The 16,905-nt window shown below is 44.4% G+C and overlaps 1 protein-coding gene across 2 annotated transcripts in view; it reads right to left on the reverse strand.

The window, feature by feature from the left end:
* The window catches only part of DOCK2 (dedicator of cytokinesis 2), a 354,825-nt gene that overhangs the window by 326,266 nt on the left and 11,654 nt on the right, over nt 1-16,905 (reverse strand). For both annotated transcript variants that reach the window (XM_045820015.1, XM_045820013.1), the window contains exon 2: nt 8,407-8,490. In XM_045820015.1, the coding sequence (XP_045675971.1) occupies nt 8,407-8,490 (84 nt within the window). The remainder of the gene's footprint in view (nt 1-8,406; nt 8,491-16,905) is intronic.

A 16,905-nucleotide genomic window follows, 5' to 3' on the forward strand; every position in this document is an offset into this window, starting at 1 on the left:
TGACACTTCTTCCGCACTCCACCAACTACGTGTAAGAGCATTTCTGTAATATTACTACCTGCCATTTACTGATCATTTAAGTCACACAAAACTGTATGCTAAGTGTTGTACATGCATTTTCTCATTTAGTCCTCCTGTCGGTACTGTGTGCTAAGTATTACCACTCCCAGTCTATAAGGGAAGAAATCGAGATTCGAGTCAATTGATCTCCTGGGCCAAATCACACAGTCAGGGCTCGAGGGGATGCCTGTGAGGCTGCAAAGCCAGTCCTCAAAGCTGCTCTGCCACCGTGTCCCCCATGAACTGAGCACAAATACAGATAACATTTTCTTAGAGCACAAATAAATCAGGGGCTCTTGGTTGCAACGACCTGAATCCACTTGACGGCCAAGGCCGCCAACACCCACCCAAAACAGGAAAACAATCAAGGGACCAACAGTCCCCGCCCGAAGCTCATGCCCACGTCTGCTTCTCCGCCATGGGGGCCCCGTGACTCGGGCCTACCTCGGGGAGCTCCTGATGCTCACCCCTGACTACGGAGTCCGTGGACTCTCACCCTGGACACGCATTCAGGCTCCCAGGTTCAAACGCAACCAACGCTGACTGTGCAGTTGCTCCGTACATGGCACTGGGCTCGGGCTTTCGGACAGAAACTGCAGCGATCCTTGCTGAGAAGGGCTTACCACCTTCTCCCCGTGCTGGATGATGAGACTGCGTCAACTGCTGCAGGGCTGTCCTTAGGACTTTTGCCGTCATCCCCGCCCCGGATGGGTCATTGGCCTCTGTGACCTTCTGAAGTCAGCTGCCTCATCTGGTCACCTGTCAGCCAGACCCAGCTGTACTCCAGGACCTGACGGGGCAGGTGACAACAGTCGGCCCGCACGGCCGAATCCGGCACAGCAGACCTGGGTCAAAAGCAGGCTCAGAGTAGCCCAGCGCTTGCCCTATCCCAGGACGCACCCCAGGCTCGACATGCTCTCCAGTTAAATGACAGCAAGGGCTTTTTCTGCTGATCCTATCTATGAAATAGCTCTTCTTTTTTAAAATAGAAAACTCACAGAGTTCATCCTGGGGGAAGAGGAGAAAAGGCAATTCTGGACAATTATGAAGCACCAAAATACTCAAATTGTCCTCCCTTCCCACCCCAAATACCAAAATAAAATGTACCTAAATTCTCTAATCCCATAGGAGTTGCAGGTGGGGGGTGGAGGGAAGGAGAAAGAATAAAAATATCCCGAGCACCGAAAAAGAATCCGTGGCCTAGAAATCCAGGCCTCTCTCTGCCACCTCCCTGCAGGATGGTCTTCGGTTACGCCACTTAAGCCTCAGTATTTTCATCTGTAAAATGAGGGAAGTAACACCTATTTTTTAAACAGGATTATGAAGGCACACATGTCTGGGAAAAGCACAAAATGTCAGAGGGGAAGAAAATACTCCAATTTCAGGGTGTGGGCAAAAAGAGACGAAGGGAATAAGGGAGAGGCAAACAGGGAGTTTCAACTGCATGTAAAATTTTTGTTTCTTAAAAAAAAATGCCTACCCCGGCTGGCGTAGCTCAGTGGATTGAGCACAGGCTGCGAACCAAAGTGTCACAGGTTCGATTCCCAGTCAGGGTACATGCCTGGGTTGCAGGCCATGACCCCCAGCAACCACACATTGATGTTTCTCTCTCTCTATCTCCCTCCCTTCCCTCTCTAAAAATAAATAAATAAAATCTTAAAAAAAAAAGAATTCTATTAAAAAAATGCCTGTAGTAAACATGGGAAATGTTAACATTTGGTTCCCTGAGTGGTGAGTACCTGGGTGTATTTTACTTTCCTGGATGACTGGAATATCTAATAATATTAAGGTCGAACAGAAGCTGGTACCTGTCAGTGGTTGAGAATATAGTTCTGAAATGAAAGCCTGGATTTGAATAAAGACGTGCGACTTATCGCTTATGCGATCTCAAACAAGTTACTGCATTTCTCTGAGCCTCGGTTTCCTTACCTGTAAAATGGTAACGATAGTACCTGTCTCACAGAACTTACGTTGGATAAGCAGTTCGGAGTTTGCCCAGTGGCTGGTATACATTGACCAATGTTCAAAAGTTAGTGAGTGCCACTAACTTTTTTTTTTAAATCAACCATCACCATCAAGCAGAGAAAACTGGGTATATTTTCCATGTTACTTCCAAAGCTTACAGATTTTGAATATCTTTTTAGTGAAATCATTTTTAACATATTTTCTTAACAGCAAAGCAAATGAGACAGGCTTCAAATTGAACATAATGGAAGCTAACCGATATTTTAGCCCCGTGCTCATTCAGGAAAGAACACTTCACCTGCAAATTCCCATCAAGGAACAGCTTCACTGAAGAAGACGGAGTCCCTTCGCGTACACCTGTCTGTAGAACAGACCTGAACAAAGGACCATCTTCCTACAAAGTGGCACTTTGAAAGGATACCCTGTTAAGTGCTCATAATGTCCCCCTCTTAATCTGAAAGCAAAGAACTTAGACGGATCGAGATCACTCTCGATGGAGTAGTAAGTTCGGAAGCTGCTCTTGGCTCGGGGTATACCCCACCCTGCAAGGGGTAGCTCTTTGAAGTGAGCCAGGATGAGGCGATGCACATGTGCCAACTTAGAACGAAGCCCAGACATTTTTAAGGGAGTCGAGCAAGGCTCAGAAGGGTATGATACTACACACTTGACCTCAGACAGAGTGTTGATTTCAGGTTCTTTGCAGGGGCATCCAACCCACGACCCATGAGGCACATACAGCCCAGGAAGGCTATGAAAGTGGTCCAACACAAAATCGCAAATTTACTTAGAACCTTGTTTTTTTTGCTCATCGGCTTTCATTAGTGGTTGGGTATTTAATGTGTGGCCCAGAGATGCCAAAAAGGTTGGACACCCCTGTTAGCTCCATTTCTAGAAAACAACAGAAGCTAAGCCTTGCTTTAAGAAAATAAACAAGACCCCATGTCAACCTCCTCCTTCACCCCTTCCCCTCGTTTCATTTTACCAGTAAGTGAAATTCAAAAGTTTCTGGGGGACCACTCTCTTGAAATCCCGTTCTCTCCCCACCAAAGTGGGCTCACACGGCTAGGATTGTGTGTCAGTGGGTGGAGTGGGGACTACCCGGTTATTCCAGAAAGAGACTCGGGTAGCAAATAACAGGGCAGAGCAGACATTCCCTCTGAAGGGTTATAAAGGAGAGTCTGAACAAGCTGGGCCGCCCCCAGAGAACACCCACTACCACAGTCGATGTCATCAGGAAAGACAGATCTTTGGCGGTGGCAGTTTTCTCCTAAGGGGGGCACAGTATGGTGCCCTCACGCCCCAGAACAAACCCAAGCAGGGGGGTGCAGTCCAGGAGATTCGCTCAGAGGTGCTGGGGGCAGCTGGCATCTCATTCCCCAGCTACGTGTCCACTCGTGCAGGGGACTAGCTGATCTTGGGGTTCGTTTGATCAGGGAAGACAGAGAATTGGGGAAAGAGAACCTCCAACTCCCACCCCCAGCTTTGTTTAAGCTGGGAAAAGGGAAGGAAGAAGAGAAGAGTAAACTCGATAGGGAATTGAAGTCTTCTTTTGAGATGTCATTCAGTATCAGGAAAGACGTCAATCAAATGGGACTGAAGGAAGTGACTGGGGAAAAATAACGCTGCTTTTATATGTCTCCCCCAGGAGCCCTGACTGCTCAGTGATCATTTTCCTGTGTTTTCCACATTTAACATAAGGACACATGGTGTTTATGCCACCTCTGGGGAGAAGAAGCATCCGGAGAGATGTAATGTGGACAAAGCAATGAGCATAAGGAAGTCTAAGGCTTAGTTAGCAACAGGTATCCTTCTAAACTTTAATTTTTTATCACAGCAAAATATTATCTTCCTAATAACAAGTTAATTGAAATGCTTGAGCTCTAGTGAAAGGAAAGTCATTCATGACTAAGGTTCCAGGTCAGGTTTTTGCTTTCCGCGTGTTACCAGGCTGAGTGAACTTATTACACAGGCAAGGCAGGGCCAGTCTCACCATTCCAGGCAAGCAGAGGGCCACTCCAGTGTTCCCTGGGCCATACGGTAGAGATGCATACCCTTCAGTTTCTTTTTTTTTTTAATTAATTTATTTTTTAAAGATTTTATTTATTTATTTTTTAGAGAGGGAAGGGAGGGAAAAAGAGAGAGAGAGAGAAACATCAATGTGTGGTTGCTGAGGGCCATGGCCTGCAACCCAGGCATGTGCCCTGACTGGGAATCAAACCTTCGACACTTTGGTTCACAGCCCGCGTCCAATCCACTGAGCTATGCCAGCCAGGGCCATACCCTTCAGTTTCAGTGCGACTCTCCATAATCAGGGAAAGGAAGGAATTAACCGACACAGAGCCCCTAGGAGATAGGCATGGCGCTAGACAGCGTCTCTACTCTTTCTTAGTTTGTCCTCATAACCAGCCCAGGGCAAGGTGGCAATGACCCATCTCACAGGTGAGAATACTGAAGCCTACCTACCCGGGATCACTCAGCTAGTGGGTGGTGGGGCAGAGAACAACCTTCTGATTCAAAAGCCACTTTTTGGGTGGTGAAGGGTGGAGACAGGGAAGGGGGATTTTAAAACTATTGTAATATACAAAGAGTAAAATAAAAATAACAATTACTCACATTCCTATCACCTAAAATTAATGATTGCTAATATTTGGAGATATGTGCTTCGAATCATCAAGACTATATTATTTTTGTCTGAAATGGACATGTGCCATTATAAAGAATTTAAACTAAACAGAAAATTAAAGATATAAAAGTTAAAAGAATCATGGCGAATCTCATTACCCAGAAAAAGAAAAACACTGTTAATATCATTCCAGCCAACTTTCATTTATATTTAACATACAAAATGATAGATGGATAGATGAAATATAATTTTTAAATGCTCTTAAAAAAATCAGCATATAGTAAAGATACTATATAAATACAAATCTCAAACTCTGCAAATTCTGTTTAATACAACTTTATTTAATAAAATTAAATAAATTTTAATTAATTAAAATACAAATTAATTAAAATTAATAAAATTTATATTAAACAGAAGAAAAATTAAGTGAAATTGAAGGAAATGTTGAAACTTCCATAAAATGCTTCTTCATAAAACAATTTCCTAAAAACTCCTCTAAAATGAAAATAGTTATGATAAGCATTAAAAGACTGAAATGGTTATAGTTTTTTTTATTTACATGTTTTATTTCTAATTAATACTGACCATCTCCGTTACAAAAGTGATATGGAGTTAATCTGCTCTCTTTCTTTCTTCTCCCCACGGCACAATTTCATTAGTTGTTTTTAACTGGCCAGTTTCCTAACAGTTTCATTCTTTTCGGTAGCCATAAGTATTATGACTTTCAATATTAATTTTTAGAAATTGATTCATTGGGACTCAATGGTCACCATTATTTCCTTTTCACAGCTTTGCAATTCTTATATTTTAAAATTTTGATTCATTGCTCAATTGATTATATTTTATTTTTCAAGTAGTGTGGCCCAAAAAAAGGGGGGGTTTTATGGAAAGTAACCCTACAGGGTGATCTGATTATAAATTCCTCATTGGGCAGGTCACGGTGGCTAATCACATCCCAGGCATATAATTTTTTAGTAAAGCGTTTACTTCTGCCTTAAGCAAGGCCTGCCCATCGTGTCTGGGCATACAGGGTAACACGCCTTTGAAATAAGCTATAACCACCCTCAAGAAGGCACATACCAGTAATCTTAGGAACTATCCTGTAATTCATGGCCACCTTTCTCTTTCCCACCTCCATGCAATCTTCCTTATGTTCCCTCCTTAATTTCAAGTGCAGAAAACTAACTGCAAAACTGTTACTCTCCAGAGCATTTGAGATCTTGCTCCCAGCAGCATACGTGGTCAGATCGGCTCAAAGAGACTCCTAAAAATTCTCTACCAGTTTGGACATTTCTTAGGTTGACAGTAGGTTTCTAGAAGAGGGTTTCATGGCCACACCCGAGCTCTTTCCACTACAGCATTTTGACTAATTTTTGACTAACCCATTTCACGCTTTTAGTATCTGTGAAGGAACCATTTTCAATCAGAACCATAGGCAGAACGCCCCATCTGCAAAGCAGACACCACCAGGCCTGCTCTCAGAACCCTTAGCTGCCCACAGCCCTTAGGGAACCTTAGCGCTCCACAAATTCCAGAGTGAAAACTCTGTTTGGAGGTGAGTTCTAATCATTTGCATGCTAATTCCTCAGACCCACAGAATCATTCTAACAGAACTCTGAGCATCCTATTTTCAAACTATTCATGAACTGGCAATCACTTACTAGATAAATATGCTCAGCTCTTTCTAGAAAGGTATTGTGATTGCTTTTTACAAGAATCCATTAAAATAAGGCCAATGAAATGAAATTAAAAGCGAAAAACCAGGTTAGAAGCAAGGGCACTAATCCCAAAGACAAATGAAGGTGGCCTGAGTGGGCAGGGCTCCAGGCCCGGCTACCACTGCGTGGAAGAGGCTACTGTGTGGAAGACCGGCTACATGCAACCTGTGTGGTCAGGGTGCTGCCTGCAAGCTGTGTCTCCAGGGCAACTGCAGGAAAAGAAGAGGAAAATAACCTGTCTGAAGTTCAAAATGTAAGACAGGAAGCCTAATTACTGACGCTTTTGTATTGCCCTGTAGGCACGGGTGGGAGGGAAGAGTGTGGGTGGAGGCAGGGGCCACCGGCTCGTTGTGTGACCCCAGGCCAGTCACTTCTCCTCCCTGAGCCTCGGGTCCTCCCTGCAAATGTGAGGTCTCCTGCCTGTTTCTCAGCAGTGGTGACCAGTAGCACCTAAAAGACATCGAGGAGAGTTGTCTTGCTGTTTTTATTTTTATTCTTTGCCCTTGGTGGACACCCAGCGTTTGCTTACTTGCCACCGGGCAGAGCTGGATTTGCAGAAGAAAGGGCTGCAGTGTGGGGAGGGGGCAGGGTGTTTGGAATCACAGACCTGAGTCTCCAGAAAAGCAGTCCCTCTCCCTCCCCCCACCCCAGCTTCATTCACTCTGTGTGTAAAAGGTTCTAATACCGCCAGAGTGGGCTCTGCAGAGGCCTGGACACTGCAAAGTACACGGTATCCTCTTGCATGTAACCCAAAATAACACACGCTGAAGCATAAGATCAGTGGAAAGAAGGTGAACAAAGTTCTCATTTTCTCCATGACTCCTTTAAAGGTGTTTTGACATATCAAATTCTTTCTCCTCCCCGCAAAAAAAGGTTTTCTATTTGTTCATTTTTTGTGTGTCTGTGTCCAGGTGTGCCTGTGTGCCACGTGCTGCCCTGCAACAGTCTGCAGAGTTGCTTTGGTAGTTGCAAATAGCTAATCCAGCATTGGAGATACTCCTTGTCCCCGTAAGGAGCAACTAATGTGTTAATTACAAAGAACTTAGCATGGGACCCCAGCCCTCGATGTGGTGAGAACCCAAAGATGGGCAGCTCTGTGGGCACCCTCCTTCCCTGGGCTGTCTCCCCTTGAGGGGGCCTCATAAGCAGTAGCTAGCACGCCTGCCTCCTGCCTGCTGCTCACCCCCATCCCAGGGCAGGAGGAAGGCTCTCCTGGGGGATTACCTGGGGACCGTGGCAGGGCGCTCAGCCCACTACGCTTTTCTGTCTCCTTGCTCTGCCCTGCCAGCCACAGAAAGAACCCACTCCACCCCTTCCACAGAGTAGGTTTCTGAGCGGCCTCGTGCTGGAGCAGCTGGAAGAATCTGCCTGACTTTGGCCCACACCTGAGCAAGCTCCTTTGGCCCTTACCTCCAGGCCATGTTCCCATATCAAGATATCAGGGACATAGATGATACATATTGACTTCTAATGACCTGACTCATGAGTATTAGCCTTTGTGCAGATTTTAAAAAGAACCTCCTGCCACCACCACCACCATAGGTGGACACAGCCCAATGGACAGTTGGCTTCATAAGAGAATGGCACCTCTGTGTGAAGAGATGCCACTTGGTCTAAGACAGGACTCACTCCCAGCTTGGTGAAGGCAGTAAGCACTACTCCCTGGGCCAAGCACAGGGCCCGGTGCAGCGGTGCTCCTGGAACCGGGGGTGTAGGTTACTGGGCCCTTCAAAACCCTAATAATGCCCATTTTCCTTTATAGTCGTATCGATGCTAATAAAGAATCGTATCTAGAAGGTGTCACAGGCTAAAACTGCCCCATCAAACCACCCAGTCAGGCCTTAAGCATACATTCCTAAACAAACAAAGTGTTATTTTCAGTAAATTCTAATTACTAACGTGAGCAAAATATATTTAGGTAGAATACACAAAGTTGCAGTTTCCAAGAGAGGGCTGAAGGTGCTGGGTATGTACTGAGGGCACCCCAACCCCATCAGTTAAGGTCCTGGCCCCCGAGGGTCACCTGGGCCAGGGACTCACCTCCGCAGGTCTCCTGTATCCGTACTGTGTCACCAATCTGCAGGGAGAGCTGGGGGGCTCCGCTCCCTTGGAAGTTGTATATGGCTGTGGGACAGAAGAGAGAAGCAACCTGGTGAGACTTCTGGCCACTGAGAATTTCTGCTCCTTCCTGCTCTCCCCACCTTGAGTTTATCTGATGCCCATGCAGCCCACGTCGTCTAATCAAAACCAACCCACTGCCTGCCACGGGGCTCAGTTCAGGTCCAGCCCGGCCTCTGAAGACCCCTACTCACTGGCCACACCTGACCTCGCCCCCGCACGGGCCCCACACTCCAGTCTCAGTGACCAGGAGGGTGTTTCTGCCATCTTCCGTGGGCTGACCTCTTACTGTCCTCCCAGCATGTGCGGCATGAACTGTGACCGCATTTTACAGACGAGGAAACGGAGGCTCTGAGAACTTCCACCACTCGGCTAAAGTCATCAGGCCAGGAAGTGACAGGAAGGTCAGCATCTGATCTGCATTTTCCCAACCGCTATGATGGGCCTCTCGCTGTTCCCCAGTTGCTCCACCCTGGGGACAACAGCCTAAAATGCCAGCCTCTCCACTAGTCAACGGTCACACGACCTCTGTCATTCACATACGCCCTCTCTTTCTTCCACCCAGGTCTAACCAACCTTCGTTCCTCCAGCTAAAGAGTCCTGTTTCTCAGCCTTCACCAAAGTAAACCCTTCAGAACACAGAGTCCCGCTTCCTCCATGAGGCCCTCCTTGGCTTACTCAGGCCACACTAAGCCCCTTTTCCTGATGGTTGGTAGGGATTCAGATGAGTTTCTAATATTCAACAGTGTGCTCTGCCCTCACATGTCTTTACACTGTCAGGTCCTGGGGAGCAGTGGTCAATGAACAGAGTTCCTGCCATGCTGTTAGGGGTTTGGCAGCACCAGAAGATCATGCCATACCATTGCAATACTCAGGCCTTGCTCGCTTGTTAGGCAGGGCCAGAGCATCACTTGCTAAGTGAGGACCAGGCCACACTGTTAACCTAGACTAGAGATGCAACCTGCTTGCCAAGGGCTACAGTGCAACCACCAGCTTGGAAGTTCTTCAAGAACAACATATATGGTTTGATTTAAGGAAGGACCCTTAGGAGGATGGAGAGTATGATCCTGTAAGGTAGTCATTGTTCATTTGTACAGCAGATGTTAAGTAATTGTGATGTGTCAGGCACATGCTAGGCTCTGATCTTGCTCTTGTGGTGAACACACACATAAATATAAGGTCACAAATATGGTGCATGTCATGGAGTCTGGTAGAGAATAACAGAGTGCATTGACTTTCACTGGGGCAATTAGGAAAGGCCTCCCTGATATGATGTAAGATTTAAACAAGTCAGCTATGGAGACAGCGAGGGGAAGGGCATTTCAGGAAAAGGGAACATCACATGTAAAGGCTCTGAGGAAGGGAGGAACTTGTTGCATTCAGAGAACATAAAGACAGTTACTGTGGATAAAGTATGATGTGGGGGGAGGTGACACAAGACATAGATGATGCTGGAAAGGCAGGGAGCAGGTCATGCAGGGCTCATGATGCATTTGGGCTTTATTCCAAGAGAATGGGAAACTGGAGTGATTGTATTTATGCGGGAGTAGCTTTATTGAAAGATAATATACCCATTGTAAGCACATAATTTTTTATTCACAGAGTTGTGTAACCATCACCATGGTTAATTTTGGAACAGTCTCATCATCTAAAAATATCTGCCCAGCCCCAAGTGCCCATTCCTCTGAGGAAGCAATTAAAAAAAAAACTCACAAAAACTGTCAGAATCAACTTTATCATAACTCTGAAAAATAGGTAAAAGTGTATAGCAACCAAGCAAGTGGCTAATCAAGAAAAAAGCAACTGAAACCTGGTAAAGTTTTGGGATATTTTCATTTATCCTTGTCCATCCTCTACCCCACATCTTGGTGGCAGTCTTGAAGATGATGTCCCATGTCCCTGGTTTGGGCTCCTGGGGTTGTAGGGAGCAGACTGACACTGGTCCCAAGAAAATGCAGCTGTCCATTCTGACCCACCTGTGCGCTCCCTGAAGGACTAAAGCCATGAGCTTGCCTTTATTTTCCTGACTTGGGACTCGGTTAGGGCAGGAGAGCAGCTATGCAGGTGTGTTTTCAAACACATTGAAAAGCAAAAGAACTACCTGCTTTTACCAGGGGCAAAGAGTGTAAATTGGGACAAGCAATAAGCCTGGCGGGAAAGGTTTAAGAGTGAAATGCTTTAGGGAATAAGAGCTTTGAAGAACACCTAGACATACCAATACCAGGGGACCTAGAGGCCACGCACAGGGTTGGATGTATGAAGAGAAAGAAGGTAAAAAAAGCTCTGAACTCTCAATGCTGGTTGACCTTCCAGCTCCATGCAGTTAGGAGATGCAGGCTAAGACAGAGCTGTAAACAGCCTGGCTGGGCCTTGAAGGTATGTCCCAATACACACGCAGAGTCCAGCTAAAAAGACCAGATTTTTTCTTTCAGTTACAGGAATTTAGAGACTTCAGTGACCACATGCCACAAATAATACTTTTGAAAAGTTGCGAAATAAACTACTACAACTTGTATCGAGCAAGAAAGGTGCAACTGATGTCCAAGTTAGCAGTTCTAATATTCAAGATATCCGATTTTTAACACAAAATTATACAGCATATAGAGAAGCAAAAAAAAGTAATTCACAGGAATAAAATAAAGTAATAGAGTAGTATTTTATTCACTCACAGGAATAAAGTCGTATTTTATTCATTCACAGGAATAAAATAAATAAAGTAATAGAGACTGTCCCTGACAAAGGATAGACATTCTTAGGCTTACACAACAGACTTCAAATGAATTGTCTGAAATATGCTCAAATAGCTAAAGGAAACTATAGCCAAAAAGACTAAAGGAAATCAGATAATGTCTCCAACAATAAAGAATATCATTGAAGAGACAGAAATGGTAGAAATGAATCAAATAGAAATTCTGGAGCCAAAAAGTACAATAACAAATGTGAAAAATTCATTAGAGACATTTGACAGTACATATAAGCTGGCAGAAGAATCAATGACCTTGAACATATGTGCCTTGAGATTAGCCAGACTGAGGATCAGAAAGAAAAAAGAATAAAGAAAAATGAGCAGAGTCTAAGTGGCCCATGGAACACTATCAAAGACACCAATATTCATATAATGGGAGTTTCATAGTGAGAGGAGGAAGAGAAAAAAGGGCCAAAAGAATATTTGGAGAAAAAATAGCCAGAAATTTCCACCTGATGGAGTAAATGAACATACACACTCAAGAATTTCAATGAAATGCAAGCAGGATAAACTAAAAGATATGCATACTGAGACATAATAGTTAAATTGTAAAAAACAGCCCCTGGCTGGCATGGCTCAATGGATTGAGTACCTGCCTGAGGACCAAAGGGTCACTAGTTTGATTACCAGTCGGGGCACATGCCTGGGTTGCAGGCCAGGTCTCCAGTAGGGGGTGCTCAAGAGGCAACCACACATTGATGTTTCTCTCTCTCTCTTTCTCCCTTCCTTCCCTCCTCTCTAAAAAATAAATAAATAAGATCTTTTAAAAAATAGTTAAGTTGTCAGAAACAAAAGACAAAGACAGTTTCTTAAAAACAGCAGGAAAGAAGCAATTCATCATGTACAAAGAATCCTCAATAAATTTATCAAGTAATTTTCCTTTGACACCATAGAGGCTAGAAGGCAGTGGAATAACATATTTACAATGCTGAAAGAAAATAAAACTGTCAACCAAGAGTTCTATATCCTTCAAAAATGAGGGAGAAATTGAGATAATAAAAAACAGGGAGTTCATCACTAATCTAAAAAAAAACAAATGCATAAGACATTAATTATAAATCTATGACAATGTAAATACACTGTATAAAGATGTGAGAACAATAAAAAAGGGAGAGATAGGCTTGTATAGAAGCAGATATTTTGTATACTATTGAAGCTAAATTGATATTATATCAAACTGTATTGTTACAAATGTAAAATGTTAATTGCAAACCCCAAGTTAACCATTAGGAAGATAACTAAAAATACAGAGAAAAGTAAATGAGAAGGGAATCAAAAGAGTAAAAAAAATCACTTAAGCACAAAAGAATGAGAGATAAAGAACTGAGAAACAAACAAATACAAGATGTGTGTGTATAGTAGCAAAATGAAAGAAATCATTCCTTACCAATATTACTTTAAATGTAAATGGACTAAACCCTCCTGTCAAAAGTCAGGGACTAACAGAAAGAATTAAAAAACAAACAAACAAATGAAAACCACCAGAAACCAACTGTATATTATATGCAGGAGATTCACTTTAGATTCAAAGACAAAAGTAGGGTCAAAATGAAAAAATGAAAAAAAAAGTAATAATGAAAAGAGAGTTGTGTCAGTGTACTAACATTAAACAAAAGAGACTTTAAGTAAAAAAAAAATTACAAGAGAAAAAGAAGGACATTATATATTGATGAGGACATTATATATTGATCTCAATACACCACTGAGATGTTGCAATTATAGGCACATACATACCTAATAATAGAACACTAAAATATATGAAGCAAATATTGACACAGTTGAAGGGAAGGAGTGACAGCTCAACAATAATAATTGAAGACTTCAAGACTCCATTACCAGTAATGAATACAATAGCTAGGCATAAAAATCAGTAAGGAAAGAGAGATCAATACAATAAATAAGGAGCCCTGATACATATATGGTGCACTGCATCTTACAATAGCAGAATACACATTCTTCTCAAGCACACAAGGAACAGTCTTCAAAATAGACCATATATTAGGCCACAAAACGAGTCTTAAGAAATTTAAAAAGAATGAAATCATACAAAGCATCTTTTCTAACCACAAAGGAATAAAGCTAGAGATGAATACTAGAAAGAAAACCAGAAGACTCACAAATATTTGAAAATTAAATGACATACTCTTAAACAACCAGTAGGTCAAAGAAGAACTCACCAGGAAAATGAGAGAACGTCTTGAGACAAATGAAAATGAAAGCACACCCTACTAAAACTTATGAATTCGGCAAAAATGGTGATCACATCAGTGAAGAGGCCTTGGGGAAGAAATGTGATCAGAACCCCCCTCAGGCATAAACAAGAGGCATTAATAATGGCACTTCACTGTGTCATAGGCATGTTACCAGTGGCCCTTGCATGTTGTCCTCACAACTATTGCATGAGGTATGTACTACCCCCATTTTACAGATGAGAAAACTGAGGTCTGGAGTGTTTGAGTGGCTTGCCCAAGATCCCCCTTACCCGCTCGGTGGCAAATCACAGAGCCAGGACTCAAACCCAGCCCTGTACTCTGTTCACTCTCTGTACCCACTGCTTCCCTACGGCACCTAGACGGCAGGTGTGCAGGTGTTCACTAGCTCCTGCTTCCTGCTTCAGTCTTGCCACGTCCCCCGAGCTGCATTCTCTGAGGGAAAAGGAGGAAACTTGCAGGCTACTTGGTTCAAAGACCTGTACAAATATGCTCTTTCACGAACTAGTCTTGTGAGCATTCTCAGGGATGGAAAGTTTCAGTCCTGAGAGATGATAAAGGTTGGGCGTTACGAGCCAGTGTCTCTGAACTGACTTTTCAGACAGATGTGGTTCCTGAGCCCAGTTCTGCTATTCACCAGCTCTGACCTCATGCACACAGCCACAGCGTGTGATTGCACAGGCCTTGTCTTGCATAAGGCCCCCCGGCTAAGAGAGCCCTGGAGGCTGGCACCCAACCAGCAATCTGCTTGCCAAGGCCTGTGCCCTATCCTGGTACATTGCCCACCGGGGGAGTGGTGTCTTTTGGTAATCCACACAAGGCCAGTGGCAGCCTACCTGAGCAGCATCTTCACCTTCCTGAGCCTCACTTTCCCTAACTGTAGAATGGAAGAGATGAGAGTCCCTACCTGACAGGGTTCCTAGGAAACAGCTGAGAGTAACACAGAAAAAGGGCCTGACTCGGTGTCTGGCCAGAGTTAGCACTCCATAAACAATGGTCACTTTTCTTTTTATCAGCCTCCATTCTCCTTTCAGGAGTAAAACCTCCCAAAGTATTGCTAATCCATTCAGAAATCTTCCAGAGCTCTTCCTTATGTCACCTTTAAATTCACTTCCCCGCAGTTTGCAGCCAATGGCAATGTGGGTCAACACTGAATGAAATAAATCCTTTGTCCAAAAGAGAACCTTCACAGGGCCCTGGGGGACTCAGGATTCACTTCTCCTGCATACACATGGTCTGTTTCTTTATTCCCTCCACACTTGGCCTGATTTTAAACCCTGTCCCCACCAAGGCTGCTGGTGATTGGACACGCTTCAGGTTGCTGGTGCCCTAGGTCTACGGACTCTCCGCTCCCTGCTTCCTCAAGCCCCGGAGGTCTGGATGAGGACTGAGGACTCGCCTGCCACAAAGCTGGGCAGGGCCACAGGGGGTGCTGAGGTTTGCAACAGGAGAAAACCATCCACAGTACATGTTTGCTTCTGGAGCACTAGCAAATTGGGCCTGCCCATCAGGCACCTGGAGGGCAAGACTGTCCTGCTCCCTGTCTCATCCTTGGCTTTCCCTTGGAATCTCCCTCACTCTCTGCTCAGCCCTGTTAGGTGAGAAAGCTCCAATCAGTCAGCTTAAGATGTCTTGAGCAGGTCTTGAAACTTAGTATTCAACGTGAAGGTCTGTATTCATTCCAAGGACTCTATCTTAAAAAAACAAAAGTAACTGCCACTGCCATTTGATTTGTAAATGTGTTTCTGCTTCTGAAAAGGCCTCTTTTCTCAATGCCCCATTTGGGGAAAAGTAGACATGACTGACAAAGGAAGTGGCTTTGCATGCCAATACCCAGTTCTGTTAAGTTTTCTAAATGACTAACAGGAAACTTTGAACCAGGATGCCACTCTTTGCTGAAGTGTGATTGCTTATCTGTGATCCTCACTTGAGTTGTTTCTGACCAGTGTAAGACTAGGTCATCTTCTTCCCCATTCCTTGCAGGCCTAACCCCTCTGAACTTTTGAGTAAGGGATGAAAAGGGAAGAAAAACATGAGGAAGATATAGGACAGAGAATACATAAAAACTGCTGCTGAAATCATAACCTGCCCCGCCCCAGCCCTGGCCACCCACGGAAGACAGACAAGTGGGGAAAAGGACTCCCACAGACACCCCTCCCAGCTTCCCCTTTCATGCAAGGTCTCTAGCCCTGGAGAATACTGACACTTCCCCAAGGACCATTTAACCTGTATCAAAATACTGAGCTACTCAGGAAGCGAGGCAGCAGCTGGTTACTGACAAGCCCACGGAGATCAAAATACGAATGCTTATGGCCAAGGACCAAAAGGGTATTTCAAGTACCAGGACCATCTGGGGTCATAGAACCCAATGAGGACTCTCATGTTGGAAACCCTGCATTGACAAGCCAGGGGGAGCAGCTACTCTGAGGCAGGTGGGACTTCCAACAATCCTGGGAATTGGATCCACTTTTTAGCCTCCAATGCCCCTTAACATACGGAAGTACCCTGCTCACCAGAAGCCCAAATCGAGAGAAGAAAAAGGTAAATACCATTGTTATATCACAGGACTCATAGAAACAACCAAGGTGGGGGTCTCTGCGCTTTGGGCAATGTTAGGAGGTAAGTACAATGTCTCCTTGGGATGTAAAGATGAGGAAACTGAGGCACAGGGAAGGTAAAGAACTTATCTACCAGATAGGTAGAAAGACAGGCAGAGAGAGAGAGGGATTCAGCAGCCTGGATTCTAACCTGTGTACACGCTTCTCCCCCTCCAAAATGGTAAACAGATTTACTGAGCACATACTATACACCAAGTACATGATTTTTCAATAGACATTCACTTGAGCACCTACTGTGTGCTAGGTACTACTCTGGTTACTGGGGTTACAGTGACAGATAAAACAGACAAAATCCCTGGCCTCTTTCTCGTATGAACTCATTCAATCTTCACAGTAACCCTCCAAGGTATCGCCCTCCATGTAACACATGAGAAACTCAGAGATTAACAGGTAAAAGTGGATTCAATCCCAAAGTCCTCGGTGCCTTGACCAGCCCCTTGCTGATGTCACAAATCATTGTACGCGCGTGTGTGTGTGTGCGTGTGTGTGTAGAGACCGGGTGCGGCACAAACAACACCTCTTTTTTATTACGAAACCTTTCACTACAAAGTCATAGGCATGTCATTCTGTAACATAACAATATCACACTCAAGCGCACCATATGGCATTTTAGGTGAGATATTCCAATTAAAACTATACATGATTACACCCAGGTATTACCCTACCAACCATACGCAAGCAGGCCTTACTCCTGCTGGACTGTGTGTGTGTGTGTGTGTGTGTGTGTGTGTGTGTGCGTGCACGCGCATGTGCGTGTTTATGCTGGACTTGCTCATGTCCTGTCCTTTCCAGCCTCAGTGAGGGTGGAGACGGAGTATGCCGGGTTGGGCACTGAGTTCCCAGTGCT

This window comes from Phyllostomus hastatus, unplaced genomic scaffold (assembly GCF_019186645.2).
Source record: "Phyllostomus hastatus isolate PE091 unplaced genomic scaffold, TTU_PhHast_1.1 phas_contig_150, whole genome shotgun sequence".
NCBI lineage: Eukaryota > Metazoa > Chordata > Mammalia > Chiroptera > Phyllostomidae > Phyllostomus > Phyllostomus hastatus.